Source organism: Fusarium oxysporum, chromosome 11 (assembly GCF_000149955.1).
Source record: "Fusarium oxysporum f. sp. lycopersici 4287 chromosome 11, whole genome shotgun sequence".
NCBI lineage: Eukaryota > Fungi > Ascomycota > Sordariomycetes > Hypocreales > Nectriaceae > Fusarium > Fusarium oxysporum.
This window is the reverse complement of record NC_030996.1, coordinates 813,860-841,431: the sequence shown is the minus strand read 5'-3', so window position 1 is coordinate 841,431 and position 27,572 is coordinate 813,860. Positions and strand designations below refer to the sequence as shown.

Genomic DNA, 27,572 nt, shown 5'->3' with positions numbered 1-27,572 from the left:
GCCGTGTAACCAATCATCCACCGTAACATCCAATTGCTGACATCTGTACGTCGGTTCCTCAATAATCCGAACCGAGGTCACGTCAAACGCGAGATATTCCCCTCTTCGTAGTACATCTTCATTCAATGTCAGCATGAGCTCCTTGGTAGGCGGAGTCACAGGGCATCATCGCCTTCGTACTCAATGCGGCATCTGCGGCAAAGCATTGTTGGCTGGCGTGAGTTTTGTGGCTTGTTAGTTTTGACAACACTTTTCTCATGTTCGTCCATCGGCTAACAGCAAGTTTTGCAGTGCTAGATAACGGTCTTGAACCTGAATTAGGGCTTTGTCTAGACCGTGCGGTATTCCCAGACTCTCGGAGCATCAGGGTTGGCACGAAAGTCCTGTGCTGGGCACCGAGCTGCCGGCGATGCACAGATGCTACCGAGGCAGTAGGCTTACATTCTACCTGCCTGAATCTGTTCCAAGACCACTGCAAAATCGACAATGCGGTCGACAGATTATGGATAACAATTGGCAAGAGGAACCTCTGGCAACGTGCTCCAATGCTTCAGCTGGACCGTGAAACAGGACTTGACATCGAAATTGCCCGCGAGAAAGCAGAAGCTTATGGTGTTCGACTATTGAAGCTCCTACCAGCAGAGCTCATCCACATGGTGCAAGAGTACAGCGATTCGGCGACGTTCTGGCGCTACATCCATGTTCTCAGCATAGCTCGGGAATTGTCCCGCTTACAGTCCGATGCCGCTCCACCAGTTACTTCGATACCCTTGTGTAATATCCTATCTTGGACACGAGGAGATTGTGCTGCTGTGTTATCAAGCAACTGCCTGCCAGTAGTACGCTTGACTCTTGATCACAGGGGAATACGCAAGATAGAAAGGCTGTCGAAATCATCATATGAACCCCGACGTTCGGACAGGGAGGCATTTGTCATCTCGCCTGCGATATGCTTTCAGGATGTTGTGGCTGTACTGAAGGTGATGAGGTTGCTCTGGATATTGCAATGATCTGAACTGACCCAGTACACCTAGTTTCATGTGTTGCGGCTTGAGCTCCCTGCATCTCTGTTGGGGTTTCACATCTGGGACACCCCCAACCCCCCTGGTATTGAGGACTGCGAATTTTACGGCCGCGTGACACCGTCCATGCAATTCAAGACCACCAACCTACGCAGTGTAACGGGCCTCACGTTTTTCTTCTCTTTCAGTAAGCTCTACGCAATACACGCGCATACACATGCGAGACCTTGTGCAACGAAAACATTCGACCGGCTTCCCGTGAAAAGACAGGAAAGTGTTGTCTGGATATACCTACCGATGCCCAGAGATGAAGAAATCACCTCGATCGCGATGCGGTTGAAAGTTGAAGGAGGAGGGGCTACAACGCAGAAGCCCTTTTTCATGGTACTCATTTCCCCTTGGTGACTGACTTCGCAGTACTAATGAAGATAGATTCGTACAAAGCTAGCCGGGGATGTGTATGTTGGCCCATGCCATCTTAGGCAGCACAGAGATATTGTTCTCAGCCAGTCAAGCCCAGAACTGCTCATTCACAATGTTGCAGATGTCGGACCAGCTACTGTATTCGGAACATATCCGCGGAAGCAGCGCCGTGATAGCCTACCGCCGTTCAACAACCGCTGGCCGAATATGGATCCTCTTCGTCATCTAATGTTCGAGCATATGTATCTTTCAGTGGCGCCATTAAAAGACGTGACTGGCATTCAGGTCCTAGAAGACGAGAACTTTGAATGCAAGGGTATGATATTCGACTATAGTAACGGTGCTCAGAGAGCCTTGGGGGACTGTAGATTTGGCCATTATCGTGTCAAGACGTATGTGAGTCCACGGCGGTTGTGCTACTGTCATGTCCAACCTACACCAGCGATAGTGCGAGGCGTTCATGTCGAGATTGGAAGTGAATCGGACCATGCACACAGCGGCGATGACTGGAAGTGCTTGGAGATGGAAGGGAATATCGAGTTTTGGTTCTCCAAGGAACATTCGGTCATTGTCTGCCACTCCATTGAGAGCACAGCAGCGCCATGAGGGGTCTGGATACTTGGCAGCCCTTTGCTTCCTTGGCAGTTATTCTAGTTTCGTCTTGATCAACAGATATGCAAATGCAGAGACCCTCAGCTCACTACCAGTATACGTCAGTGTATTGATGATCCCCAAGCGCGAAATCGTGATCCAGCTGGAGTCATAGCAGCTCAAGATCGCCCTTTCTCAGCACGGACTTGTTAGCTTGTCGACACCAACAATATGGAAACAGCCCAATTGCCGTGATAAGATATGTACGCCAAGAGGCGGTCGATCAAAGGTTGCACCAAAGCTCGGCTTTATAAACAATTCCCTGGTCGACAAACGCGGCTCGTTGCAGATGATGTGATATTTGCAAAACACAGATTGAACAGTGATCGTCCGATGGCCTGATCCAAACGGCCTAGTACGACTCCAGACTGGCTGCACACTTTTCTACATTGGGCTCTGTGATCTCCACTCCCGGACGTAAAGTCCGGCTAGTCCTGCGTCTGTCCAATGAAGAAGTGGTCATAATCAGCCCCGTCGACATTGACAATTCAATAGTCTGAGACTTGACAGGCGCCAAGCGGACGGGCTTGATGTCAGCTGTGGAATGGCCAACGGCCGTTGCAATCCTGACGTTGTCATTTTGACACTTTCACAGCGCAGCAGTCTCACAGAGGCCAGCTTTGTGCGCGTCATACTTGAAGCCACGCCAATATGAAGGAATCGAAAAGTGATGAGTATTTTACTTAAGGGAGTAGGCCCGTAGTTACTACGTCAGCCGTTGAGCATTCCCCAGCTTTACACCATTACCTACACCATCCCCGTCACTTTTTGCGTTCCCTGTTTTTTACTCACATCAGATTTCCTATTTTTGCTTAATATTTCCTTTCAGGGTCCAGGCCTCGAAGAAAACTAACCAGTCATCGCGCGCGAAAATTCACGACGTTGCGAAAATGGCATCCGCTGCAGAAGTTCACGGTGCGAATGGCTTCAATGGCCACCACCACCACCATAAGCAGCAGAGAACCCATCTCAGCGAATTTGGCACTCACATGGTAGCGGCGTCTGGTGAATTTGTCGGCACTTTCTTCTTCCTGTACTTTGGCTATGCCGGCAACATTATTGCTGTTCTTCAAGAGCCTGCCACCGGACCTAATGGCACACTGGCCAGCAACACTATTATCTGGATCGCAATGGCATACGGCTTCTCCCTCTTGGTCAACGTTTGGGCCTTCTACCGAATCAGCGGTGGATTGTTTAACCCTGCGGTAAGCTATTTTACTCGTTGACAAGCTTGATGTGCTGACGGCCATGCTCGCAGGTCACCTTTGGTCTCTGTCTCGCTGGCCAACTTCCATGGATGCGAGCGCTGTACCTATTCCCAGCGCAGCTCATTGCTTCAATGTGCGCGGGTGGTCTAGTCGAAGCCATGTTCCCCGGAAGTGCCTCACAGGCAAATACCACGCTCGGTCCCAATACTTCGATAGCGCAGGGCGTCTTTCTTGAGATGTTCTTTACAGCTCAATTGGTCTTCGTTGTCTTGATGCTTGCAGCGGAAAAATCCCGCGATACGTTTCTCGCGCCGATTGGCATTGGTCTCTCTGTTTTTGTGGCCCTCATTCCAGGTAGGGAGCCTCCCTTCTTATTATTTCCTGGCACGAGGTTGACGTTCAATTGCATCATAGGTGTCTTTGTTACAGGTGGATCATTAAACCCTGTGCGGTCTTTTGGCTGCGCTGTTGGTGGCAGAGACTTCCCCGGATATCATTGGCTTTACTGGGTAGGACCTCTTCTTGGTGGTGCTCTTGCTGCTGGCTACTTCAGGCTTGTCAAGGTGATGCACTACGAGGAAGCAAACCCGGGGCAGGACAGTCCAGTCGACGTCTAAGAGGCGGCGACAGCGCATCAGTATGTTTGAGCAACAGTGGTGGCTTGGGTATGTGTCTTGAACAGCAATCTGCCACTTGTCATTCACATCAAGGGCAACATCGTAAAGGGTTATACACGGTAATAATTTGACGGTACGGCGGAGTTGATCATGAAGCGTAATGACATATTAATCACTGAATGGTAAACGAAAGACTAATATCTCGCTCAAACCCAAGAATTGCCATGATTAACCCTTTCTAAAAATTTAATATACACCAAATAACCCAATTAAAGATCTAAAATCACGCTTTGAGGACCAATGGTCCCTGTTCATCTTGGAACACCACATCCCACCAATTCTGCTTCTCCTTCTTGGCCCAACTTGATGTGCAAACGGTGTCAAAGTCGGTATTGACCATACCACGCTGAGCAGGCATGAACCGCCTGATAGTTCGGTATGCCTCAAGACCCCAGTAGATAGCCCGACCTTCGGGGATTTCGACCCTACCCAGAGGCTGCTGTCGGTGCTGAGTGAGCTGCGCGTTGACAAGCTGGCGGAGGTAGGGGAAGAACCACATGCGGTCCCACCACAAGACTCTTCGGTTCTTCAGGTTGTTGATGTGGGCGTTGTGATGGATGTTGATGGGGATAGCGGTGGTGAAGAAGTCGGCGTACAAAGTCATGTCGCCCCAGTTCAGTGTGCGTCGGTCCTCTTCCGAGAGAATACGCGCAAGAGGATTTGTCGCATTGGCAATTTCCTCGGGGACAGCAGTCAGGCGAACAGGCTCAATCTCGAGCTCTCGAGATCGCTCAGCGATATATGTCTGGTTGTTGAGTGTCAAGATGTCACCGTCATCTTCTTCGAAGACAGTGGGGATGGAGATGGTCTGATTGTAGTCGAGGCCGACGTGGAACTCGAATTGATCGCGGACCATAGTGGAAACATTGTGAGAGGGATTAATGGCATCGCCGAGCTCGCGTCGCCACGTGCGCCACATCTCTTGCTCTCCCCAGATCTCACCAAAGAAGCCCTGGTCACTGTAGAAGTGATTTCCCTGCTCAGCCTTTCCAAACTCGTAACGCTCTTGGGCGCGACGGAAGTACTTTCGCATGTCACCGACAGGTCCAATGAAGGCACCACTGTTGATGTACTTGGGTCGGACATCGACCATGCGCAAGTTGGGATCTTTGTCTGTCTCGGGTCCGTACAGATCCTCACGAAGAGGAGACTCCGGAAGAGCATCGCAGTGCAGGTTGGAACCGGACTTGGCGCGAGGCCAGCACCTCTTTTGGGCGGACACCATGATGGTCTGCTTCATGGGCATCTCTGACTTGTGTGGCCACTGAGCGCGAAGACGCTCGTTGGCCTCTTCGTTGAGAGCATGGTAGCGCCAGAGGAGCACACTTGGGGGAAGCTGGAACCACGAGTCTGCGCTGTCGGCGACCATGATAAGATCATCCTCGTTCAAGTGGTCCTTGCTTGAACTGCCCTGGCGGGAGCTCCAGTCAAGATAATCGAGGACACCAGCGATCTTGGCAAGATGCGAGCCACTCTTGCCCCAGTTCAGGATGACGGGGGCGGGATATCCAAGGGCAACTGCTGTGACAATTGCTTTGCAGACGTTGACGCCGGGGGCGTTGGCTGGGAGGAGGATGACGAGGCGGCGGTTGAAAATGTTGCCCGCCTTGTTGGGAGGCTTGACCATGGCGGGGATGCCAGCGGGCGAAACGGGCGAAGCGGGTGAAGCGACGGGAGAGGCTGCATCTTGAGTTTCGCCCATCTCGAATACGTCAGCCGTTCCATCGGAGAGGTATTGGCGGCCCTACAATTGTCAGTCAATTGAAGATCCCATCGGTGATTGCGACGTCGCTTACCTCGAGAGCCGCAAGAGCCAAAAACGTGGGAATGAGAAGAATAGCCGCCAGCATGAGCAAGAAGCCTCTCGTTGACAATCGCAAGAACCTCCTCGGCACTATCTGAGTGGCCTCAGTCTTATCCTTGACAGCATTTGTCGTCGGCAATTCTTGGTATCCGCCGCTGAACATTTGGCGAAACCAGCCAGCACCCTCATGAGTGCCCGTCATATTGAAGGAGAGGAAGCAGATTGATCCAGATCAGTAACAAAACTGACCAAGCTTAGCCTGCGCTTTCAAAAGAGTGTTTAAATGAATGAATGATCGAACGAAGGACGTCGAGGGCATGTTGACGGGTTCCGCTGTGATATGATTATATGCTATGGAGTTCAACGGTGCTAGATGCGCAGGAAAGGAGAAAAAAAGCCACTGGAATTTCCAGACCACCTGTGCATGGCGCTATCGCCGACCTAAACCCGCCTAGAATTAACTATTGTTGGGTGTTGCCTCAGCCCTGGAGGCTAAAATCAGGGGTTCAACTCAGCGCCGGTTTAGCGTGACAAGCGCTACACCACAGCTGTCTAACGGACAAGCTTAATTTTACTGCGCCAAAACATCGCTGTCGCCAAAGGATCATGATGAGAGCGATGCAGCGTCTGCCAAGCAGACGATTCTTGATCTCGTGAAATAAACCTCCAGTCTTGAAGATTAAGTCTGAGCACAAGATGGATGGTTGCTAGAAAGATGGAGCGTGGGTGATTGCTATAAAGTTGCCAGCCCCAATTAACAGTTCGCGGTGCGATTATTGAGGTCTCGCTTCCATAACAGCGAACGTCTAACTCAGTCCAGGCGCCCGACGTTTTTCTTCTGTCACTGGCCCCTGTCTTCAGGTGCGCCATCTTCCCCAAGCTATTGGCATTAGTGCCCGACCGGCCTTCGCAACACATGCAGGAACAGGAAAACGTCGGAGACCTCATGATGATCCTTATCAAGCAATAGAAAATGTCAAATGAGTTTAACCAGAGTTTAAAAATTTTCATCGCTACTCTAACGCTATGACAATCGCTAATGAGACCACATTTTAAGGCTGAAATGCATCCAGGTTATTCGCCCCGATCTGAACTCCTTGTATTCTTGGTACCGTATCAGAAATTCTTCAAGACACGTGGGAGAGGAGGAAGTGTCTGATCTCTGAGACCTCACTAATCATGACTTCCTTGGACGTCTCCCCCGTTAGACATAATTTAAGCATGTATCGGGATCGCGCGATGCTCAAATCGTGAGAAGGAAGATTGAGATTCCGATCGTATCGTGTTTCGGGCGGCGCCCACATCCCGGGGTTCTGAGTTCCGCCAGTACAGGGCCATGGGAAACGGACGATCGGCCTGCGTCCAGAACCCCTCCCCACTAACTGCGCGCCGACGATATTCGCGTGCCCCCTGAATTAACCCCTCCACGTCCTTTCGCTCCGTCGTGCGCTTGTCCCATTTTAATCTCAGCGCGTTGAAGTCGTCGCTGACCAATATCGGTGCTCTAACTGTTCCGTCTAAGGATTGCGATGAAGATAAGAGGAGCTTGTACGTCTCAAGCGTGAGGAATGGGCTGTAGACAAGTGTCTCCTCGTCCATTATCCGTCCAGCCTCACCCAAGTTCGTAATCGATGGTGTTTTTAGTACAGAGATATCGAGGCTCTGGAGAAAGGTCTCGTCGGCAGCTGTGAATGTTGGGTCTTGCGCGTAAATTCTCAATCTGCTCTTATCGCTCGTTGATAACGTTAGATGAGATGCGATCGCCATCAGCACGACCAATTGTTTAATGCGTCGCTGTTGGTCCTTAGCGTCCAACAAGCTGCCCAGACCCAGCGAAACAATCTTGTTGATGCGCGGTCGGTTTTTTGTTCGCAGCATGTCTTCAATTGTCTTAGCCAGGGCGGATTGGTTGTAAATGTCCATGGCATCTTCATATAGTCTGTATAATTGTTGGAGTTGTTTGCCAGATCCGTTGCCTTTTCTTGAAGTTTGCGACTTTTTGCTGGGCGTGTAATGATCTGCACTTGTCAACAGTCTGGACCCAGGGCCCTTGATTGAGAGGCTCACCATCGCCATCGGCAACTTGCATCTTCTTTGAGTGTCGCATCTTTTCTGAAACACTATTTGTAGTACTTTGTGTTTGTTCGGCTGGAATTTTGACGTTTTAGACAACTCAAGAGATGATCTTGGCTGTTTGGAAGTGATTGATGATTGTTTATTGTACTCAAACTGAGGGCAAGACTGCTTCTATTTAACATGACCACCGGGCACTCATCCTGTGGTATATCTACATCTATCTGCGACATGCCTGTTCTGTATCTTCCATTGCGTGCTCGGTGTTCGGTCTCTTGCTGCGCCTGTCAGCAAGGCCTTTGTAATCCTCTCGGACAACGATGCCGTCCGCATAAGCAGATTTTGGTGGAGGATGTGTTTGACAGCAGCTGTAGCAGTAAGCCCAATTTCTAAGCTAGCGGCCGCTAACCAATTTCGGATCAACGTTACAAATCGAACAAGATGACAAAACCTTCAATGACGACAAATTTGGGCTCATCGTTGAATTGACTCATTGAGCTGGTTCTGTTTGATGAGATGTCCGGAAATAAGTTGGAAGAAAATCGAGTTTTCTCTCATTCATCCATTTGCCGACAAAGATCCATCAATAATTCTCGCTATTCGAGATGTCAGATTCAGCAGTCAGCAGTCTCCGTCACTGTCTCTGCCTTTATCGCACTGAGCGGACGATAAGTTATCCACGATAAGAAATGGATAACACGGCTACCGGCTCTCATCTGCAGCATCATTATGGCTATTCGGCAGGTGAGTCACTTTGAATCATCAAGATATCATTATCATAATCTCTTTTCGTTCTAGATGTGACTCACGCGATAAAGTCGACTTCAATCCTTCGAGCCATTGCAGATTGCGCACCTCGGACATTCCAAAGTCCGACGTTTTACTCGCCAATCTTGGCGCCTTCGCTCACTCACTTCCCCAAGCGTTCGCATTCGATTGTTCCTTGCTACAACTGCGGGACGAAGTTCCTTACTGGAAAACTTCTCGTCCTGCACATTTATTGAATGATTAGCGAGGTTGGAAATGTCAAAAGAGCTGATCGCACGAGCCTTGTTCAGCTAGAGACGATGGGTAACGAGAGATACTTGACTAACAGACTCCAGTGTGAAAAACACGAGTTGATGTTAGTGTCGCATCGCCACAAATGCTCACACCCAATATGGGCAATTGACCAAATCATAAAAGCAATAGCAAGAGAAAGTTCACTACAATTTTCTAGCAACTAACCGTACATCTATCCCAGAAATTCAATCTCTATACATTTGTGTTTCTAGCTAAACCGGTTGTCTGCCCATGGAACCTTCATGCCCATAAACGACGACCGTGACGACTTTCTCACCGGCTCTTGATTGGGCTGTCCGTAGTTCGCAGGTCCAGGCGGCGCATAAGGCACAAAACCAGGATCCGGCGTAGTCTGGCTCGGCGGCGCATAAGTCTCCGGAGGTGAAAGCGAAGGAATATTCTCCGGCGGAGGAGTGTGTTGCTGCATCGGCTGATACGCCTGGAATGCGTTCGCCAGTGATCCAGGAGGAGTCGAATGTCGCACATTCTCTCCACCTCCGCCAGGCTGGTATGGCCTGTACATAGGAGGCTTAGCACCCGTGATCGGTTTCCTTCTTATAGGTCCCTTCGACTGTTCGTTCGTCGGTGTGATCAGCTCAGATTGGCGCTTATACAATGGGTTTGGACTGAAGTCGAGGATGTCCTGAGCAGGGCTGTATAAGTCTGCGAAAGAGTTGGATGAAGGGCCAGATGGCGTGATAGATGGTCTTGTTATCGGTGATGCGATATGTTGACTCGGGATATCCTCCACCACGATCTTCTCAGAAGTAAAACTGACAGATGGACCAGCACTCTGAGTTTGAGCCTCAGGCGATGTTGGCTCATAGATTGAACTTCTCCTGCTCTCCTCGTGCACCGGCTTCGGGTCATCGTAGTTAAGTTCCTGCTTTTGGTTCTGCACGCCTCGAATCACCGCGGCAATGGAAGCATCGCCAGAAACCATCGCAACCCTGATTGCCTCCATTATGTCTGAGATGTGGTTGGTCAGGATCTTCACGCATTCTTCTCTGCCCGCCTCAAGGGCTTTCTGCAGTGCATTGAGACCTGCCTTGTTCCTGACCAAGACATCGGCGCCACGGTCAAGCAGGAACTGAACTGACTCATGATCGCCGCTCCAGGCTGTGAGAATAAGTGCTGTATCTCCTTCGTTATCCGCATGATTGATGTCGGCACCTGCGTCCAACAACAGGCGAATCGGGTCACGAGGAAGATATATCGCCGTGTAGGTCAGAGGAGTCGAGTTATACTCTCCTCCAACAACCGTAACATCAGCCTTGGCTTCCAGAAGCTTCTTGAAGATAGCTTCTTCACCCTTGCTTGCCGCAGCGATGATGGGATGAGAGAACTCGCCTCCTCCAAGGTTAGGGTCAGCGCCATGCTCGAGGAGAATATCGACAATATCTCCTCTGCCAGACTCAACAGCCGCTTGCAAAGCGGTGCACTTGGGCATATTGATATTGGTCGTGGTTGCGTTGACGTTGGCCCCACGCTCCAAGAGAAGGTTGACAACATCGACATGACCTTGGTCCGCAGCAGTTTGGAGAGCCCATCCATCAGCGGAGTTGATGTCGGCACCAGAGTCGAGAAGCAGCTTGATTATCTCGATGGTGTTGTCAAAGGCAGCTGCTGTCAAGGCATTCCCATATCTTTAAGTCACAGTTAGCTCGTTATACCTCTCGTTTATCTCAATCAAGACTTACAGTTCGCCAGTTGCATTCGCGTTAGCTCCATATCTCAACAGCAATTCCACCGTCCTCTGATTCTCAAAGTCTGTAGCTTCATACAAGGACTCATCCAGCGCCTCAGGCGAGATATTGCCCTGGGAATACTCCCACATAGCTCCTAAGATACGAATCTCGTCATCGCCATCTTCTCCCTGTGCGGTTTGCAGGAAGGTTTTGTCACAGTTCAAGCCGGGACAGTGATCCAGGATCAACGAGACGATAGCCCAATGGTCTCCGAAAGATGCTCCATCGAGGGCGTCCTGTTTGAACTGCTGGTTGTGCTCAAAGTCATGGAACAGCCGCGAGAAAGCTTCAAATCGACCGTATTCTGCTGCTTTGACAAGGGCGATGCCGAACTCTTCGGCAGGTAGTTTATCGGAATATTCCTTAATGAGAAACTCGAACACTGCAAGGTCAGCTCTCATAGCTGCTAGAGCCAAAGGTGATGTGATAACCTCCTCCTCCTCCTCTTCATTGGAGTCAGAGTCGGAATCTGAGCCCGACTCTGAACCCTCATCCTTATCACTCTCCTCGTCTCCATCGTTGTCCTTAGCTTCCTCGTCTTTAGCCTCTCCCTCGCCATTCTCACCCTCAACCTTTTCGTCTTTGTCTTCGTCATCCTGAGTGACGAGCGAGACATTATGAGTTACCAGAAGCTTCACGGCGTCAGTGTTTCCAGACTGTATAGCCGCACAGATTACACCTCCGTAAGCACCACAGCTGGCATTCGGGTTCGCTCCCCGTTGCAGCAGCTTACTCATAACTTTAACATTTCCTTCAGCTGCTGCTCTGTGCAGAGGGGTAATAAGATTGCCCTTGATGCCTTCGTCGATGCTAGCTCCTCTGTCAAGAAGCTCCTCGGCAATCTCATCATTTCCAAATGCGGCTGCGTAATGGAGCTATATCATGTCAGCTCGTGTTCTTTGCGCTTCCAAATCTCATCATATCTTGTCTCCAATGAATGCTATCACTTACCGGCGTATTGTAGTCTGAGTCCATGGCGATAAGTTCGCCATGGTACCCATGATCCATCAAAGCAGCTACTAGGTCTCGAAATCCGATCGTAGCAGCCACATGGAGTCCAGTCAGCTTCTCCCGAGAATAATAGGCAAAAGAGCTAGTAAGTCGGTTGTGTTCAGTCAACCAACGGCGTCGGATGACGGAATCCGCGTGCCAGAACTTTTCCTCCAGGCTCAGTGCCTCTGCGATATCAGCAGTCGCTTGGCTGGCGTGAGGTAGCCAGTGTGTAACTGCATAGGCCAGGGCTATGTCTTTTAGATATGGAGCTTCGGGATCTTCATCAACCTCATCTTCTTCATCCCCCCCATCACTTGACTCTTCTGAGGCGACTGAGGCGTTGTCGTCCTGAGATTCATCGTCGTGATGTAATTCATTGTCGGACTCTTCTTCGTCCTCTTCCTCGGCGACTTCCTGCTCGTGTCCTCCTGCTTCGCCAGAGTTATCTGCTTCCCCTGAGGCTACACCATCCTCGTCATCTGGCCTTGCTTCGATAGCACCAGCAACCTCGCCCACCTCTTCGTCTATTTGCTGAGGGATATCGGAGAGCGGAAAGTCGAAGATCTCTAGGATATGACTAAACGCACGAAAACCCAGAATACCATGTTGTAGCTTGATATCTTCGCTGGTGAGACCAAGCAACACGTGTGCGTGTTCAAGCAGATGGGTCTTGACCACCGGCTCGGTGAAGCACACCGTCTTCTCTTGGAGGCTGTTGTCCTTCAGTACGATCAATGGTCTGCACTTCTGGATCAGATCATGTAGCTCTGAAACTTCCGCTGGTGAAGAGTCTAGACCAGCAAGAAGACCAAGCTCGGCCTCAGTTGGATCTTGATAGGTAAGGACCAAAACACGGAGCATTTCCTTGATCTCCCCAGCCTTGCCCCGGTTATTGTCAAAAACTTGTTGCCATGCAGAACTCAGCAGAGCATCTAGCTCTTGTGGGATGACTTCGAGAAGACGACGGACTTGGAGGTCATTCTGATGCTGAGGAAGTTCCTCGAGATGGTCACAGGTAATGTCGATCCACTGCGTGTTTTGAGCTCGCTTACCGATAACACTGCTAGCAAAGTATGCAAGAGCTCTGCTATACTTCTTATGCTCGATCAGCTCCAAAACCTTGTTCTGTGCGTGTCTTCGAAGCTCGAGCTGGACTTGGTCTCCATATTTTGCGTCTTCAAGATCAACTAGTCGGACGGTATCCCTCCTCAAAGCCCGATCAATATCCCAAGATTGGCCACTTGTGAACATCCATCGAACCAGTGGACGTCTTCCGGTACCGTCATGCTCAACCTCAGAGCTCAGTAGAGTCAAGAGAGTGTTAGTAGATACGGCGTCTTGTGCTAGAGTTTCGATGTTGTTGATGACAAAGTACACTCTGGCCCCAACAAATACATCATCTGCTAGAATGTCCTGAAGAACCTGCCACAAGTTCTCCACTGTCAAAAGAGGCTGCGTTTCTCGACCTTTCTTCTTAAGCAGAAACTTGGCGTGTGTAGCCAGAAGCCCTTGCTTCTCAATAAGTTGACGGACAAGGGCCTTCAACAAACTCTCAGCTGAACCATAATCGGGCGTCTTATCGCAGAAAAAGTAAGAAAGATAATTCCGCGATGAGCCTGTGTATGGTTCGTCGGTAATTTCCTCTTCGTAAACCTCCTCGTCCTTGGTCAACTCTTCGATCTTTTCAATAGCTGATAAGGCAGCGCTTGTTTTGCCACGACCATCACGGCCACGGACCCAGAGGCAATCCTCTTTCTTGACAAGCGAAGTATCTTCGCCCTCGTTGGGTTTGGCTAACCAGCCCAGAAATTCTGGTTCTTTCGAGAACCATGGGGAAGTGGTTGTGTTCTGGGCAATGCTTTCCCTCTTGCTTTGGACTGGTGCACCTTCTAGAGTTCGTAAAGCAAGGTTTATAGTGGCTGGATCGGTGCGTCTTGTTGCATTGTGTCGATTCTTGACTCGCAGATGTGAACCGTTGATAAGTCGTTTCAAAGGTCCTCGAACTAGTGTGTATCGTTCATCCTTGGAGCTATCGAATTTGACCAAGTCTCGATGATTCGCAGCTAAACCCATCGTCTCCATCACACCATCCAAGATGGAGGAGTCTCTCGTGACGAACTCTGCATACTTCTTGGGCATCGGAATGCTCAGCGCCGATAAGAACTGAGGCATGCCAGAGAGATCCTTAATTGTCGTAGGTTGCTCTTCATAGAAACCACACAGCTCGATTTTTGGGGTTGTCTTGATTACTAGTCTGACGAACTCCTTCCGAAGCTCAGCCAAGCTTTCGTCGTCTGGCCTCATCAGCTCGAGGAGTTTGGAAGCTGTTGCATGACCAAGTTTCTCTCCAACTGAGGAAAGCATACATGCCAAAGAAGCTGCTTCAGCGCCCTTGAATGGTGTTCCAAAAAATGCGCAACCGGCTATGTCTTCGAACATGTTTGGGAAGAGATCTTGTCTTGTTGCAGCGAGGCAGATAGCCTGATAGAATCAGAACAAGTAGATAACCTCAGAACGATGATTCATACCTTGGCAATGACAAGTCCTCCCATACTGTGACCAATAAATGTGACTGGACGAGGAATGGCCATGTTCTGGAGTGCTTGTCAGGCCAAACTCTCTGAGTTCAGTCGAAAGACGTGGAAACATACCTCTCTACTCATCTTCAATCCTTCGAGTAGAGTCTGGGCTAGGTTGCCGAGAAACTGCTTTACCTTGATGGAACCAGTCCATGAAGACTCACTGTGATACAGAAGAATTCTAGCGTTTGGAAAGTCGCGAGCTATGCCCTCCTCACTGACCCAATTAAAATCGCTCGTAGTCGATTTGAAGCTCAGTAAAGGATGAGCTCCCAGACCCGGCACAAAAACAATACTGTTAACGTGTTGGTGAGTCAATTGCCTCAGCAATCATGTTTTTGGGTTGATGCTTACTCCATATCGGTCTTTCTGGTCGAGTCCGGCTCTGGATAGAGCTGCTTGATCCCCTGCTCAACATTCTCATAACCCTTCTTCTGCTTAGGAGCAGCCCCAGGAGGGCCGCGTCGCGTTGCTGTTCGACGAAGCGACATCTTGGCCGATTCACTCAAAAGAGTGAGTCTTCGAACGTACGTTGGTGCTGATCTGACAACGTTCACGTCTCCTAATTTTCGTCTTACGCAGGAGTAGTGGCCACTACAGCTCCAGTTTCATTCTTGGCCCCCACATCTTGGCTTACTAGGGGGCTATGTCAGCATCTGCTGAGCTTTTGACTCCGCGTTATGCGCTTAACATCCATTCTCCAGAGTAAGCACTTAGACAGGCGATACCTCGTTAGTGTCTCATCGATCGTACATGGTGCCACTGCCCGGTCTGCTTGCTCCTTTGGGCTGAGACGCAGGGTGTGCCTAATTAAAGAAATTGGACCGTCAGCACGCACGGCGCAGCGGCCTGTCCCCTTTTCCCGAGGTGCACTCTGTGGGCACAGAGCGGGCCGTGTGATCAAGTGAATGGGGAACGCTGCTTACAGCCCAATTATGACTGGTGCTATCGGCCTTAAGAGCAGGGGTTGTCTACCAGCCTTATGACTGACCCTTGCTTGGTAATGGTCAGCTTTAATTTCCACTCTTTTCTTTCTGTTTACGCGAGCTTTCCAAGAGACTCGCCATTCTCTATTTATGCTCCTTGAGAAATTTAATCTTACGCCGTATCACAGAATCTAATATCTCACAATGGCTAGTCCGCCGCCGCCCTTTACGGTCCGCATCTTACAAAAGGACTTCCTTAGCGACGGCTTGGAGTCCAAGAATGAGTTCAATAGCCTCCTCCCTGCCAGCAACCGCTTCAACGATGACATCGTCGTTCCTACATCAGACCCCAACTTCCTAGAGCGGGAACTATCGGTTTCGCGCCTCAATGACGTGCAAGAATGGCTCTGGTCTTGCGGCCGCCCAATGCCGCCTCGGCCACTTCATCACCAACGGCTCATTTCGCGAGAGATCATTATCAGCGAGCTCTCTGAGCTGCACATGATCTGGTGGAGAAACCGCATTTTTCTCAAGCCTATGCCAGCTTATCTACTTGATCCCGACTTCTGGGTCAGCAACATTAGCGACACAGCCCATCTTGATGTGATGGAAGGCAACATTGATGCCTCCGCACGGGGATTTCTTTTCTCATACGCTGCGCTCATCGCATACAAAAGCGACTTTCGCATCGCAAAGGAGCATGGGTTACTACCTGAGGAAGTGACATGGGAGGGCTGGAAGGCATTGACAGCTCAGGTTCTCGAGAACCACCGTTACGATCGCGTCAACCCGCGCTACTGGTACGGAGAGCTGCGCCTGAGCAGATTAAACAAAGTATACGCGCTTCGCAAAGGATACTTACTGCGCGGCTACTCTCGAGTCGCGTCGCACACAGTTTATGGCGATCTCATTCGCGACAATTTTTCGGTGTTGGCTGGTATCCTCGGTTACGTCGTGATCGCGCTCACGGCAATGCAGGTTGGATTAGGTGTTGACAGGTTGATAGAAAGCTCTGCGTTCCAAAATGTAAGTTATGGATTGACGGTTTTTACTTTAATTGTGCCGCTCATTGGAGCGCTCTTCATTTTCTTGTTTGTGTTTGTCATGATTGTGAGCAATTGGAGGGTCACCAAGGCGTTTGAGAGTCGGCGTCTGAAGAAGATGAAGGTGAAACTCTTGCGGAAGAAGTAGCAGAAAACAGTCGAATGGAATACATTTAATAGTGAACGATCAATGCACAAAGTCATGGAGGATAAATGGCCGACAAAAACAAAGCGATTACCCTCTGTTGAAACAAAAGGTTTGGTTGTCTCTGATCTCTTAGGTCAAGCTTCCATTTGTTTCCTGGTAAGATGCTTGTTATGAAATGCCACAGAACTCGTTGAAAGGATGATCACGCTGGGGATCGAACCCAGAATCTTCTGATTCGTAGTCAGACGCCTTGCCATTGGGCCACGCGACCTGTTTCCTTGATAGTGGCCGCTCACATGAGGAGCTAGATCGCTGCAGCACCCAGATTCGCACATCAAAGCATTGCTCAGGTATTTCTTAAAGTACCTCTTTATTGTTATTTAAAACTCATTTCGTAGGCTTCAACAGCCCGAGTTTAAAACGTTATTGCGGTTGAGATTCCCGATGATCAACCATTGAAAAAGAAAACACCGTAACGCAGAAGCCGGCACATGATATGGAAAATACTAAAGTGGTAAAAGCTTATCATTTAAATTATAGTCTTTTTAGTCAGTACATATGGTGACCCGTTTCATATGGGTTAAGTACTGAAATCGCCCATTGATACTGTTTTCTAGGGTAGATGGAGCTCTTCCGCCGCCTTCCGCTGTTGAAAACATGTGGCCATCACTGAACGACGGTAAAATGTTACCGCCTGCCATCACAGAACGTCAAATTACCTCCATTCAGTCTCATTGGGTACAATTCTTGTCCCGAGGCACTGACAGACTTGACTTCAGTCAGTTGTTGGCCGTCTCAGAGTTACCAGGCTGCTGGCTTCTGCTGAAGGTTGTCTGACCTGCTGTTGAGACCTATATCGATTGGCAGAGTTCCGAGGCTATAGACAACTCAATGCGAACCTGCGTGTTTCACGAGTTAGAGGCAGAGGCAGAGGTCATGTTCTTAGAGGACGGTAATACGAATTTAGCGAGTTCTAGGAAGGTAAGAGTCTATGCCTCGAAGAGGACGAAGGACCCAAGAGAGCGCTAGGAGGTATGAGAATATACCGTGGGGTTGAACATTTACTTGAAAAGGACGGTATTTGAATGGATTGAAGAAGTCCTGAATTGCGATTTGTCTTTTGAGTGGCAACTGACTGAATGGCGGATATTACGGTAAACCGTTGAGCTTTGAAGTTCATCTGCATCGAAACCATCAAGCGCGACTGGCCACATCCAGTTATATATACAAACATTGCACAGAGTTTAAGAGGATCGGAATAGACATTTTGCCTTTTCCTGTAGCCTAGTCGTTATAGATATCATCGAATCTGGGCCAAGACCCAACTACAAAGCTCCCCTTCCGTACTGCAACGTTCGACGAAGAGTCAACCCTGGAACCTCCAAATTGCATTGCACAAGACTCACATCGAAAAGCCAGTCTAAGAGGTCTTAAATCCGTTATTTTCGGAAACATGTCGGACCACGCAAAAACAACTCCCCGATGCTTCGGACACGAGAGGATCTTCTTTTCTGGTACCATTCTTTATGAATCAAGTGGTCTGCTTCTGGTCCCGAAGTTGGGGCTGGTGCCATTGTATTGGGAACGAGTACTTGCCTTGGAAGTCTTGTCTGAGCGCGAACTCTTACATGGAAGGAACGTCGCTGAGAAGACATAATTTTTAATCTTGGAGGAAATCTTCAAATCCTCAAAGAATAAATTTGGCCAACAATTCCGCATTGCCGAAGAACCTGAAAACTTGATCACCACAAGCTTCTAAAATCAGTTGATGAACATGCCTTCTTGACGAACTACCAGAGCTTCCAAAGCTAAACTGGCAAATGAGCCCTTGCCACCTTCACCCCCCTACTCAATCCTTACCTCTGCCCTCTTCCCAGCGCAGGGCGAAACGACTTGATCCGGATGCGAATGGTGAGATATTTTACAATGACAGTGTGCAGTGATCATTGGTGACATACTGACATTGCCGTAGAAACAACTCCCAAGCTCCCTAAAACTCCACGTCAACCATTGCAACCTCTTGAGCAAAACTCAATTGTGTTGCCCAATGCAGGCTCAAACAGCCAATCGGATAGTATGTTCAAGAGAATAGGTATAAGTCAAGACATTAACCAAGGTAATTAGACTCTGTTCTTTCTCGACCCCGTCCACGACGATCAGCAGCCGCCATAGCGCAACTCTTTATGCTCGCCACCCTGAGCATGAAGCCAATGCCCTGAGGAGGAGGGGGAGGAGGAGGATGATTTGGATGAGATTGAGATTGACTCTGGTCATCCCCCCGGGGAGGAAGAAAACTTCTGACATGAAGTCATGATGCCAAAATAAATTAGTCTAAAGGCCTACTAAGATATACTAAACTTACTTAAATCTTGTTATTACTTAGGATAGAGGTCTTGGGCTTTCTTGCCTCCCCTAACCCCCTTGCAGAATGTTCATCCATTTGTCAATTACATTGTCACGATGAGCATCAAGGCAGTCCTGCCTTGGCTAAGAAGCCCGAGGAGGTTGAGCCCCGGGACCACGATATTAATGAATATAATTTCTTATTATCATATCTTACACGGTTATACGTCAGTACCCCCAAAGCGTATCTTCTTTAGCAGCCTTGATCAGCCACTCACGGCAGACATAATCGACCCGTTTCGCGTGCATTGGTATCTCAATAGGCGAGACATCAAGAAGCCCAGCCGGGTCGTGAATATTTCCGTCTTCCGTATCAATTATGGGTGAGCTAAACTCATGATTGACAATGACAATCTTCAAGGGCCGAGCATAGGTCGAGTCACCTCCAAACTCGGGGTTCCAAAGTTCGCTACCGATAGATTGCTTGATGTTCCATTTCTGAACGCGAAGCAAATAAGGTCTTGTGATAACCAGATGCGCAATGTTTCGATGTCGTGCAACATTGTACCAAAGTCCTTCGTCACTCAGGTTGATGCTGAATCCAGCGACTTTTCGTAACTTGGGCCAAATTTGGCTGACGTTGAGCTCACTCCTCCAGAACTCTAATGAAGGCAGGCCGCCTAAGGTGACGAACTCTTCAAGGTTGATCAACGCTTGTAGACCCCGAGAGAAGACTTGATCAATATGCGCATCAATGCTATGCTGCATAGCGATTCTGCGAAACGGCAGGTCAATGATCAATCGGCGGACAGAGCCACCGAGTTCCAGAAAGACATCCCGGACAAGTGCACTGGCTCGTATCGACTGGATCTCCTCGAGGCTGAGTCCAAGATAGATGGACGAGACTGCAAAAAGTGGGATGGTTTTGGGGAGAGATTCATGGCCCCCTGCTTTTAAAGTCTTGGAGTAGTTTAGGCAGCGCAAGAATTTCCGGAGTCGAGGTATCGAGTCGAGATGTACACAGTGCTGCCGTAGAAACCTGGTCGCTGGCTCATACGTCGCGCGGCATACCCTTGTCCAGGTGACGAGCTGCTGAACTTCCGGGGTTGCAACGTCAATAACCCGATTGGGTTCACCGGGCGGAATAGACGTTTCAAGGATCTGAAGGACGATCTCGAAAGGGACATAAAGGTTACGCGTCATATTGAAGGAGTATAAGAGATTGGAGTGTTCTTTGAGGCTGTGTTACGTATGTTTGCTGCGTTGAGGCCGAAGCCAGTATTAAGAGGCTGTCGTTTGGTCGTTGCCTGCTAGGCTACGATTTAAATGTCAACAAACAACGGCCAATTTCTCGAGCCAAAAAAAGATCAATTGATTCAGGCACCAGAATTAATTGTGCCGGCTATAACTCGGCGCGATTTTGAGTGGAACATGGACAGAAAGCGACCATCGACCGGCGACCGCTGAACACGTCCGTTCCATTGCTTGTGGGCGTAACGATCAACTGGTTTCAGCGGCATGTTCCAGCGGAGGAAATATGTGGAACCTGGAGCTAACGGTGCCACCGAGATGGTGTTCCTTGCATAAGTGTCTTGGAGTCGTTCCGGTCGCGCCTCCTGTCATCCACAGGGCCTTGCAATCATTGCTCATTCATGACTCCCAAAATTTGGTGGTATAGAATTAGTATGTATAAATGGCCTCAACTGTAGCGACTTGCCTAGGGGGGATCAGTCCCAGTGTCTAAGGAGTTGTCGTAGAGTTATCGTGGCTAAAGTTCTGGTGGTCTAGTGCTGGTAGTAATCAAAGTTTTGGGCGCTGCTATCGGGCATAGGCTCAAATCTCCAATTTCTCAAAGTGATTTAAAGCCAATTGATTTTTCGGGATGTCTCGGACTCAGTGTTGACCAGAGTGACTCAGAGTGATTTCCAAGTATCATAGATCCTAAGCCTTAGGGTCCGCCGCTCTAGTGTTTTCGTACTAAAGTTCGTCTGCGTCCTGGCTGTCAGTCTGGTATCTAGTCTAGTCCAGCCTGTATACCAAGCTTGGCCTTAGCCAACTCTGAAGTCCTCCCGGAGTCTCCTGCTCGGCGCCAGACTCCGCCAGACTTCCAGCTCCAGAGTTCTCAGGTCTTCTCAGCCCAGCACTTCCAACCTCCAGACTTCTCCAGGAAGGTTCCTGCCAGCCAATTTTTAGACTTAGTCAAATCGTGCTACCTCCAGTGTGATTCATCTAAGTCAAATTTTGGTTATTCCCTAGCTCCAGTCAGACTTCAGTAGGGTATATCCAAGTCTTCCCTGCCCACCTCCCAGCCGCTCAGTTCAGACCAGTAGGGTATGTCTGCTTCTTCCCACTGATTTTCTGACTGCTCAGCCAGAACCAGTAGTATATGTCCAAGTTCTCCTGTAGTCCTCTTCGGAGCTTAGCTCTGTCCAGTATATCGTATCTTGGAGATCTCTCCTCTGTCTCAGGTCTCACAGAGCTCTCAGCTCTGTCCAGCCCCGATCAGTGTAACATGTCCTGGCGTTCTCCTGGCTCAGTCAAGTTCAGCTCCCTTGAGTCTCTGGCGTCTTGTCTCCCGCCAGGTGCTCTGCCAGACTCTCATCCGGGAGTTTCGTTTAATGGAGTTTGTGCCAGGAGATCATTTAATGATGATGTTTCAATTCTGCCTACTCTCAGGTCCCGCAGCCTCTGGAGTCTTCTGCACCGCGGCACAGGAAGTTCGTAAGTCGTGTTTCTTCAGTTCGGTAACACCTTCATCTCTATGTTTCTTTAACATCTTGTCCCGCGGTCCCAGAGAGCATGTTTTGGAGAAGAGGGTACGCCCGATGAGGGTGTCGCTGCCCCGGAGGGAACTTTGGTGATCTGGGGCGGTGCGACAAGTGTTGGCATGGCTGCTGTTCAGTTTGCCCGGGCAGCGCGAGTGTCTTCCATCATAGCCATTGCCTCATCTAAGCGACACGAATATCTGAAGACACTGGGTGCAACCCAGTCCTTCGACTACAACGATACAGATGTAATCGAAAAGGTCAAATCAGCCTTGCAATCAACCAGCGGAACAATCTGGGCCTTTGACGCGCTTGGATCTCCCGAGTCCCAAGTCCTACTAAAGAAAGCGATTCCTCAACACGATAGAACTGTTCTGGCTTCAGTGCTGTTGGGCGGCGATCCAGAGTATAAAGCAATCATGGGGGCACGTCATTTCGATGTCGAGTTCGAGTTGCCCGGGGGTCAAAAGGTCGTCTGGCCAAAGGACATGGCTGCTGCTGATAGACATTGGAGGGGCTTTCGCTGGGCTGTTGAGAATTATGGTGCCCCCGGCGGGTATGTGCCAGCGCCTGTTCGGGTCTTTGAAGGGTCTGGAGAAGATGCCATCAAGGAGGTGTATAACGTGAAGAACATGAGCACTTTCGGAAAGTTGGTGCTCAAGCATCCTTTGAAGTGAAGTTCCTATCTAGTCTAAATTACTATCATAGAAATAGACAACTTTGACAGTCAGCCTTGGATTGCCGACAAAGATGTACGATGACCGTTCAGTGATATCGTTCATTGGTTGACAGACCTATAAGTTAGCACTAGACGCAGGGCACAGTGGTCATTCTCAGTGTCCATGCTAACGAGCCACTGTGAACGCCCGAAGCCAATCAAGTGAGCAAGATGGATGGAATGTGGGGACACGAGTCAGCATCCAGGCAGCCGTTTAAACAGAAGCTTTCAAAAAAGGATTAATCCCTCCCGCAATTCAATCTGTAATGCATCCAAATTCATTCTCTCATTGCATGAATCAATCGCCAAAATGACTGCCAAACCCTGCCCCTCATACGAGTCCTGGTGGTACTCAGACTCTGCTCGATATGAGTACCTCAAGAGCGACCTCTTCTGGACACTGGCCATCCTCATCATAGCCAATAGCTGGTGGTCAGCTAAGCAGGTCGATTCATTCCCAAATGAAGACGACAACGAAAACGATACTGCCGCCGTAATCAAACCCAGTCCTGCAACCCAACCGCGACGCCCTGGCTTCTGGCTCAAGGACCGCATCACATCACGCCTCCACCAATACCTCGCACTCTTAGTGTGCGCTTCTGCGTTCCCTGTCCAACTCCTCCACGGTTCCTGGGTCCTGAAATCCGCGTGGCGAATCTCTTGGGGAGTATTTAAACGAACCTATCCAGGTTCCCTCAGACCACGTCTTCTGGGCATCGCCCTCTACTCTCCTGTTGCTACCTTCGCATTGCTGGTCTGGGCTGCTGTCGTGGGTGCTGGCGTCTTCATCATCGCGACACAGATTCTTCTTTGGAGCAAGGTCTGGGGGATGGATCCTAATGCACCACCCCATCTTCCTTCTCCCCAGGATGTTAAGAGGAAAATTGATGGTGATGGAGACTGGGATGATATCAAGGAGGATGAACAGGAAGGAGTTAAGAAAGATTAGTTTCTGTTATACACTCTATCTCATTAATATAGTCATCCTCAGCTTTCTCTTGCTCCTCACCTGGCGTCTGTACGAGATGGGTCGTGATAGGGAAGAAGCCAACCAGATTGACGATGAATCCAAAGGCCTCTTACCTCATCTCTTTACATGAATGGCTCCCGCGAACATGAAAACACGCCTCGTCTCCTTACGGTCCGCCCACAAACTAGTTCCTGCAAAAAGAAGCTTCTATGTTGGACGTCATGGCTTCGGTGCTGCCGTGACGTCTCAACAATAGGGCATATCTGTAAGATGGTAGGGTGACAGTGTGTATCAATAAGGCAGCACCGGAGCCATGCAAAGGCCCTCCAAGACAACAAAGGTGAGTGACGATGTGAAAGAGTGTAGAAGGAATTGAGGATAACTTAACCGGATCCCAATCATGATACGTCCTAACTCAAAAAACTCACCGGAAAAGAGCAGCAGTGCCAGCAGCTGCCCACCACCGCACCAGAAGTCAGAGTGCTCTCTTAATGAGCAAGTTCTTCAACGTGTCACGTGAGCTTTTGTAGAAAACTTCACACAGGAATAAAATAAACGAGGCTAAATATTTCATAACCGCGATCTCGACCACAATCACACCATCGCACCATCTCACCAACCGCAACCAGGCGACTGCCTCCGATGTCTCGGCCATCGAGGATAGAAAGATGAACCTGTGCTTCCCTGATAAAGAGTTTTCGGAGCAATATCTCTCGTCGAGGTCCACAAAGATTGATGCCAACCGTTCCCAGTGGCAGAGTTTCTTGTCAACAAGTATCAGCCAGAGCAAGTACGTCGCTCGCCTTCTTGTTCTCACTCCACGGCTACATCATCTTTACACCATAGAATGCGGTCTCTCGATTTATCATGCTTTTCACTCCATTCAATACCTTGCGCTCTCGGACGATGACAATGAAGCACTACCTGATCAGCCCCTCCCAGGTCACGATTGTTGTTGGCGACGCGGGATCTGGCAAGAAAGACCAGCATGAACCACGAGTGAACCGTGGATTATCCCGGTGTTGAATACCTGCGCGGTTTATCACAGATGTTGAGCCAGAGTGGCTTGTTGTATGTACTTGACCCGTTCACTTGACTCTATGCTAATCGACGCAGGAACATCCGCTTTTCGACTTCCCATGGCCGACTCCAGAGACGTATGGCGGCTAGCTAAAGAGTCCCGCCATGAAAAAGGCTCTTGATGAAATTCGCTTGAGGGTTCGATAATCATCACAAAAAGTCTAACGACTTCCGCCTCGTCGGAGCAGATCTTGGGACTCCAAGGCATCCCCGAAGTTGTGAGCTTGACGAACATGATTCGGAACATGAGCTTTTACCAAACATGTTCCTCTACAAGCACGAATAACCAATCAAGAATCCTGAATCCTGAATCACGACATGCCTTGATCCAGTACAAAGTTGAAAATGCCTACCCTTTTTCCTCTCGTTGGCCCATACGTTCATTCTGGTCAAGACTAGGCATTTCGCCTCACGGCATCCTTTCGTCCCTGTTGTTTGCTTTACGGCATCCCTCTTCCTGTTGGCCTTACGGCATCCCTTACCTGTTGTTTGCCTTACGGCATCCTTTCCCCGTCACTGCCTTACGGCACCCTTTTTCAACTGCTGGAGTTGTTATCATCAACAACTGCCGATGATGCATTATTGCGGAGGCACCAGAGCGATGGCTGGCGCCTTCACGTGGCACTCTGGGTCAGTAGCTGTTGTTATCTAAATAACACAGTGAAGCCAAGATCAGTCTCAGGTACACAGGTATCTGGTCAACCTTGAAGGGATCTAAGGTTGGTAAGAGGAGGTACGATCATCGGGTGATGGAGATTGATGAATGTGCCATTGAGAAGCATTGTCGGATACAAAGTCCGGTTTAACAACAAAAGTTCCGCCCAGACGCGTCTCGGTTTCCTTGCGGATGGCCTATTACTCCAGCAAAATGCTGGTGACAATACACACTCAAGAACTACGTATGTTTCATTGTTATCTTGCGTGACTTGTGTCTAACGTCACCAGGCTTGCATCATGGTCGACGAAGCTCATGAGAGAACGACGAACACTGACATGTTGCTTGCTCTTCTGAAGAAACTCATCCAACAACGTAAGCATCTCAAGGTTCGCTTAGTATACCATATGTGAGGCTCAATGCTAACACTCATCCTAGCTTGTCATCATGTCAGCCACAATCAACCTTGAAAAGTTCTGCCAGTACTTTGGTACTACCAACGTTTTCGAGACGAAATGCTGTCCTCATCAAGCATCTGAAGACACCACCAATTTGTTATGACGCAGCCGTCATAGACTGGGTCAGGCATTTCGTCGAGAACAAGCCAAAAGGCAATACCCTTGTTTTCATGACGTTGGTGCCCGAGATTGAGAGAAACGGCACCGCGCTCCGACGGGATATACCAGCGTTAAAAGGTGCTCCCGATGCACTCTGCTCTTCCCAAATATGCACAGGACTCGGAAACCGGTGGTTCCGCCAGTCAGATGTGCATTGTTTATGTCATTGGTATGTGCTATGTCGATCAGATACTCTCATACGGATAGTGTCGCCTAGCATTGTGTTGCAGATTGCGGCCTACAGAAGCAATTCACCTACAACCCCCGAGTGGGAATGACCATGCTCGTGACGGGTCCAATCTCGCAAGTCTCTGCACGACGTGCCAAAAAGACTAGTCTAAAGTTCCACCAGTATATACTAAATTTGCCTAAGCTTACGACGAGTTTACCTGAGTCTTTTCATCCCTTAGGATAGAAATCATATGTTTTGTTGCCGCCCGAGGCTCCCTTCTGTCTTGAACCTCAATAATATCCTCGTCAAGAGGAACATTGATAGCGATGGATATTTGAGTTAAATTAAGGGGGACGAACGGGAAGAGTGTCAAGAATATTCAGTCGTTGATGCTCGATCAGTGTCATTCCATAGTTTTCGGTGGCCTCATCCAATGCGATATCATTCTTCTCATAAATACTTTGATCACATAAATTCAATCTTTCCTCATTCTCAATGCTACCGATCAAGAAGCAGTCACAATTGCTTGCGAGTCTTTTTGAAGAATCTTGACGTATCCCCGCAAGGCAGCTCGAATGGAAGTGCATCAGCGCACATAACGGCAGCACAGCTGTAGTATCCCAAAAGACCGGAGACAAATCCAAATACACCGGCAGCTTTCATGAGATTCTTTGCAACCTCGACCTTTCCATCAGCATGGGCGAAGTTGGAGGCCGCGTCAAGGGTGAAGCAGAAGAAGATAGTGGTAAAGATGCCAAAGGAGACCAGATTACTAATGTTTGTGAGCGTCACGGGGATCAGAAAATGGTAGGTTTCTTACATTGGAGCTGATCCAAGCATGAAAAACAGTGTCAAGACTGCCCAAACTACATAAAGGTTAGCTATTGGATAATGATAAGCACCAATAGAGACCTACTCAGAACGTAGAATCCCAAAGCGTTATGATACTCGGGTGTGGGTCCGCCATACGACTCAAGGACACCGAGCGATGGACACAGGATGACGCCGTAACCACCATAGAAAACAGCTAGATGAGTGATTAGCTTCAAATAACAGCTTCTACGTCGAGATCCGTGTTAGTCACTCACCATAGGCGCTCAATGCAGAGTAACCGAAGGTGTTACCGCGGGCCATCTCCCACTGAGCAGAGACAAACATGCAAAGGCCAGCGGCAAAGCAAAGGTTGCCAATGAAGATTGTCTGGGTCTCAACTCCACGGAATCCCATCATGGACAAAGACAGAGTGAGAAGTGTAGTGGCGAAGGTGCCCATGGCCAATGGGGACTAACCAGCCACGTTAGTTGCAGTTTGGATAGGAGATATGGCAGGTGACATACAGGATTGCCGATTTGTTGACCCAAACCCAGAGCCAAAGGGCTCGGTGAGTGAGAGCGGATCTCTTCGATACTTTTGGTGGCCATGATGTTCCTTGTACAGCTTTTCGATAATTCTCAGGCTAGTCAACTTTATCAAGTCGTCCGAAGGAGAATATTGAGCCTCAGGACTTGGCATGGCCGCCTTTTATAGATACATCGCCCCTGCACTCTGCAGAATTTTCTTGCCTTTGCTTTTCTCGAGCCGCGTCTCAACATTTAGGTAATAGTTAACCCATCATTACCACCGTATTATTCTCCATATGCAGTGGCGTCGAAGTGCAGGAGTTAAAACTCAGACTTTATTGATTGTGGAGGAAACCGTTAGCTAATAGGTATGCACCAGCCCGGACTAGTGCCCCGAATTTCCCCGGACCATGGAGCAGTTTTGCGGGGTTAGTGTTTTCATGGGGTAATAGGGTATCACGGGACAATGCAAAGAATGAAAGAAAATGAAAAGGAAAGACATCGGTGAGGGATGAGATTAGGGCTAAGCCGCGACTAGCCCGTAGTTGGCGAGTG

General features: G+C 49.2%; 13 protein-coding genes and 1 non-coding gene across 14 annotated transcripts; 8 read left to right on the top strand and 6 right to left on the bottom strand.

The window, feature by feature from the left end:
* The first annotated feature begins 95 nt into the window (after positions 1 to 95).
* On the top strand, positions 96 to 2,288 carry FOXG_09681 (uncharacterized protein). Its single transcript, XM_018388896.1, has 4 exons — positions 96 to 233; positions 292 to 980; positions 1,035 to 1,406; positions 1,455 to 2,288. The coding sequence occupies exons 1-4, from the start codon at positions 134 to 136 to the stop codon at positions 2,049 to 2,051; spliced, it is 1,758 nt and encodes a 585-aa protein (XP_018247056.1). The 5' UTR covers positions 96 to 133; the 3' UTR covers positions 2,052 to 2,288.
* Positions 2,289 to 2,642: 354 nt separating this feature from the next.
* Positions 2,643 to 5,983, top strand: FOXG_09680 (aquaporin rerated protein, other eukaryote). Its single transcript, XM_018388895.1, has 3 exons — positions 2,643 to 3,301; positions 3,355 to 3,658; positions 3,719 to 5,983. Exons 1-3 carry the CDS (start codon positions 2,987 to 2,989, stop codon positions 3,919 to 3,921), a joined length of 822 nt encoding a protein of 273 aa, XP_018247055.1. The 5' UTR covers positions 2,643 to 2,986; the 3' UTR covers positions 3,922 to 5,983.
* FOXG_09679 (uncharacterized protein) lies at positions 4,030 to 6,149 on the bottom strand. Its single transcript, XM_018388894.1, has 2 exons — positions 5,778 to 6,149; positions 4,030 to 5,725 (listed from the first exon to the last, which is right to left on the bottom strand). Exons 1-2 carry the CDS (start codon positions 5,985 to 5,987, stop codon positions 4,205 to 4,207), a joined length of 1,731 nt encoding a protein of 576 aa, XP_018247054.1. The 5' UTR covers positions 5,988 to 6,149; the 3' UTR covers positions 4,030 to 4,204.
* A 617-nt stretch (positions 6,150 to 6,766) lies between these two features.
* FOXG_09678 (uncharacterized protein) lies at positions 6,767 to 8,015 on the bottom strand. Its single transcript, XM_018388893.1, has 2 exons — positions 7,853 to 8,015; positions 6,767 to 7,803 (listed from the first exon to the last, which is right to left on the bottom strand). Exons 1-2 carry the CDS (start codon positions 7,890 to 7,892, stop codon positions 7,001 to 7,003), a joined length of 843 nt encoding a protein of 280 aa, XP_018247053.1. The 5' UTR covers positions 7,893 to 8,015; the 3' UTR covers positions 6,767 to 7,000.
* Positions 8,016 to 9,039: 1,024 nt separating this feature from the next.
* FOXG_09677 (uncharacterized protein) lies at positions 9,040 to 14,778 on the bottom strand. Its single transcript, XM_018388892.1, has 6 exons — positions 14,595 to 14,778; positions 14,313 to 14,535; positions 14,190 to 14,255; positions 11,620 to 14,142; positions 10,621 to 11,543; positions 9,040 to 10,566 (listed from the first exon to the last, which is right to left on the bottom strand). The coding sequence occupies exons 1-6, from the start codon at positions 14,729 to 14,731 to the stop codon at positions 9,129 to 9,131; spliced, it is 5,310 nt and encodes a 1,769-aa protein (XP_018247052.1). The 5' UTR covers positions 14,732 to 14,778; the 3' UTR covers positions 9,040 to 9,128.
* Positions 14,779 to 15,256: 478 nt separating this feature from the next.
* On the top strand, positions 15,257 to 16,428 carry FOXG_09676 (uncharacterized protein). Its single transcript, XM_018388891.1, has one exon. The coding sequence runs from the start codon at positions 15,371 to 15,373 to the stop codon at positions 16,355 to 16,357; it is 987 nt and encodes a 328-aa protein (XP_018247051.1). The 5' UTR covers positions 15,257 to 15,370; the 3' UTR covers positions 16,358 to 16,428.
* A 128-nt stretch (positions 16,429 to 16,556) lies between these two features.
* On the bottom strand, positions 16,557 to 16,628 carry FOXG_20124. Its single transcript has one exon. It is a non-coding gene; the product is annotated as a tRNA-Arg (tRNA).
* Positions 16,629 to 18,836: 2,208 nt separating this feature from the next.
* FOXG_09675 (uncharacterized protein) lies at positions 18,837 to 20,002 on the bottom strand. Its single transcript, XM_018388890.1, has one exon. The coding sequence runs from the start codon at positions 19,901 to 19,903 to the stop codon at positions 18,929 to 18,931; it is 975 nt and encodes a 324-aa protein (XP_018247050.1). The 5' UTR covers positions 19,904 to 20,002; the 3' UTR covers positions 18,837 to 18,928.
* Positions 20,003 to 21,587: 1,585 nt separating this feature from the next.
* Positions 21,588 to 22,155, top strand: FOXG_09674 (uncharacterized protein; the record flags this gene model as incomplete). The annotated part of the gene is made up of 1 exon (XM_018388889.1): positions 21,588 to 22,155. One exon carries the CDS (start codon positions 21,588 to 21,590, stop codon positions 22,140 to 22,142), a length of 555 nt encoding a protein of 184 aa, XP_018247049.1. The 3' UTR covers positions 22,143 to 22,155.
* A 257-nt stretch (positions 22,156 to 22,412) lies between these two features.
* Positions 22,413 to 23,294, top strand: FOXG_09673 (uncharacterized protein). The gene has a single exon (XM_018388888.1). It carries the CDS (start codon positions 22,494 to 22,496, stop codon positions 23,130 to 23,132), a length of 639 nt encoding a protein of 212 aa, XP_018247048.1. The 5' UTR covers positions 22,413 to 22,493; the 3' UTR covers positions 23,133 to 23,294.
* A 1,172-nt stretch (positions 23,295 to 24,466) lies between these two features.
* On the top strand, positions 24,467 to 24,808 carry FOXG_20123 (uncharacterized protein; the record flags this gene model as incomplete). Its single annotated transcript, XM_018400398.1, has 1 exon — positions 24,467 to 24,808. The coding sequence occupies one exon, from the start codon at positions 24,467 to 24,469 to the stop codon at positions 24,806 to 24,808; it is 342 nt and encodes a 113-aa protein (XP_018247047.1).
* A 379-nt stretch (positions 24,809 to 25,187) lies between these two features.
* On the top strand, positions 25,188 to 25,449 carry FOXG_20122 (uncharacterized protein; the record flags this gene model as incomplete). The annotated part of the gene is made up of 2 exons (XM_018400397.1): positions 25,188 to 25,277; positions 25,327 to 25,449. The coding sequence occupies 2 exons, from the start codon at positions 25,188 to 25,190 to the stop codon at positions 25,447 to 25,449; spliced, it is 213 nt and encodes a 70-aa protein (XP_018247046.1).
* Positions 25,450 to 25,490: 41 nt separating this feature from the next.
* Positions 25,491 to 27,338, bottom strand: FOXG_09672 (uncharacterized protein). Its single transcript, XM_018388887.1, has 5 exons — positions 27,015 to 27,338; positions 26,766 to 26,961; positions 26,594 to 26,704; positions 26,498 to 26,543; positions 25,491 to 26,449 (listed from the first exon to the last, which is right to left on the bottom strand). The coding sequence occupies exons 1-5, from the start codon at positions 27,096 to 27,098 to the stop codon at positions 26,194 to 26,196; spliced, it is 693 nt and encodes a 230-aa protein (XP_018247044.1). The 5' UTR covers positions 27,099 to 27,338; the 3' UTR covers positions 25,491 to 26,193.
* Positions 25,593 to 25,783, top strand: FOXG_20121 (uncharacterized protein; the record flags this gene model as incomplete). The annotated part of the gene is made up of 2 exons (XM_018400396.1): positions 25,593 to 25,674; positions 25,713 to 25,783. 2 exons carry the CDS (start codon positions 25,593 to 25,595, stop codon positions 25,781 to 25,783), a joined length of 153 nt encoding a protein of 50 aa, XP_018247045.1.
* Positions 27,339 to 27,572: the final 234 nt, after the last annotated feature.

Bases quoted from the DNA above. Each gene is read 5' to 3' on its own strand.
- FOXG_09672 (XM_018388887.1), bottom strand. From the start codon at position 27,098: ATGGCCACCAAAAGTATCGAAGAGATCCGCTCTCACTCACCGAGCCCT. The intron at 26,962-27,014 runs GTATGTCACCTG...GTGGCTGGTTAG, and splicing joins GTCAACAAATCGGCAATCCT to TCCCCATTGGCCATGGGCAC. The intron at 26,705-26,765 runs GTGAGTGACTAA...TCACTCATCTAG, and splicing joins CTCTGCATTGAGCGCCTATG to CTGTTTTCTATGGTGGTTAC.
- FOXG_09677 (XM_018388892.1), bottom strand. From the start codon at position 14,731: ATGTCGCTTCGTCGAACAGCAACGCGACGCGGCCCTCCTGGGGCTGCT. The intron at 14,256-14,312 runs GTATGTTTCCAC...CAAGCACTCCAG, and splicing joins GATTGAAGATGAGTAGAGAG to AACATGGCCATTCCTCGTCC. The intron at 14,143-14,189 runs GTATGAATCATC...TGATTCTATCAG, and splicing joins GAGGACTTGTCATTGCCAAG to GCTATCTGCCTCGCTGCAAC.
- FOXG_09680 (XM_018388895.1), top strand. From the start codon at position 2,987: ATGGCATCCGCTGCAGAAGTTCACGGTGCGAATGGCTTCAATGGCCAC. The intron at 3,302-3,354 runs GTAAGCTATTTT...CCATGCTCGCAG, and splicing joins GTGGATTGTTTAACCCTGCG to GTCACCTTTGGTCTCTGTCT. The intron at 3,659-3,718 runs GTAGGGAGCCTC...ATTGCATCATAG, and splicing joins TTTTGTGGCCCTCATTCCAG to GTGTCTTTGTTACAGGTGGA.
- FOXG_09681 (XM_018388896.1), top strand. From the start codon at position 134: ATGAGCTCCTTGGTAGGCGGAGTCACAGGGCATCATCGCCTTCGTACT. The intron at 234-291 runs GTTAGTTTTGAC...CAAGTTTTGCAG, and splicing joins TGGCGTGAGTTTTGTGGCTT to TGCTAGATAACGGTCTTGAA. The intron at 981-1,034 runs GTGATGAGGTTG...CAGTACACCTAG, and splicing joins ATGTTGTGGCTGTACTGAAG to TTTCATGTGTTGCGGCTTGA.
- FOXG_09673 (XM_018388888.1), top strand. From the start codon at position 22,494: ATGACTGCCAAACCCTGCCCCTCATACGAGTCCTGGTGGTACTCAGAC.
- FOXG_09678 (XM_018388893.1), bottom strand. From the start codon at position 7,892: ATGCGACACTCAAAGAAGATGCAAGTTGCCGATGGCGATG. The intron at 7,804-7,852 runs GTGAGCCTCTCA...TGACAAGTGCAG, and splicing joins GCAAGTTGCCGATGGCGATG to ATCATTACACGCCCAGCAAA.
- FOXG_09676 (XM_018388891.1), top strand. From the start codon at position 15,371: ATGGCTAGTCCGCCGCCGCCCTTTACGGTCCGCATCTTACAAAAGGAC.
- FOXG_09675 (XM_018388890.1), bottom strand. From the start codon at position 19,903: ATGACGCGTAACCTTTATGTCCCTTTCGAGATCGTCCTTCAGATCCTT.
- FOXG_09679 (XM_018388894.1), bottom strand. From the start codon at position 5,987: ATGACGGGCACTCATGAGGGTGCTGGCTGGTTTCGCCAAATGTTCAGC. The intron at 5,726-5,777 runs GTAAGCGACGTC...TGACAATTGTAG, and splicing joins TGGCTCTTGCGGCTCTCGAG to GGCCGCCAATACCTCTCCGA.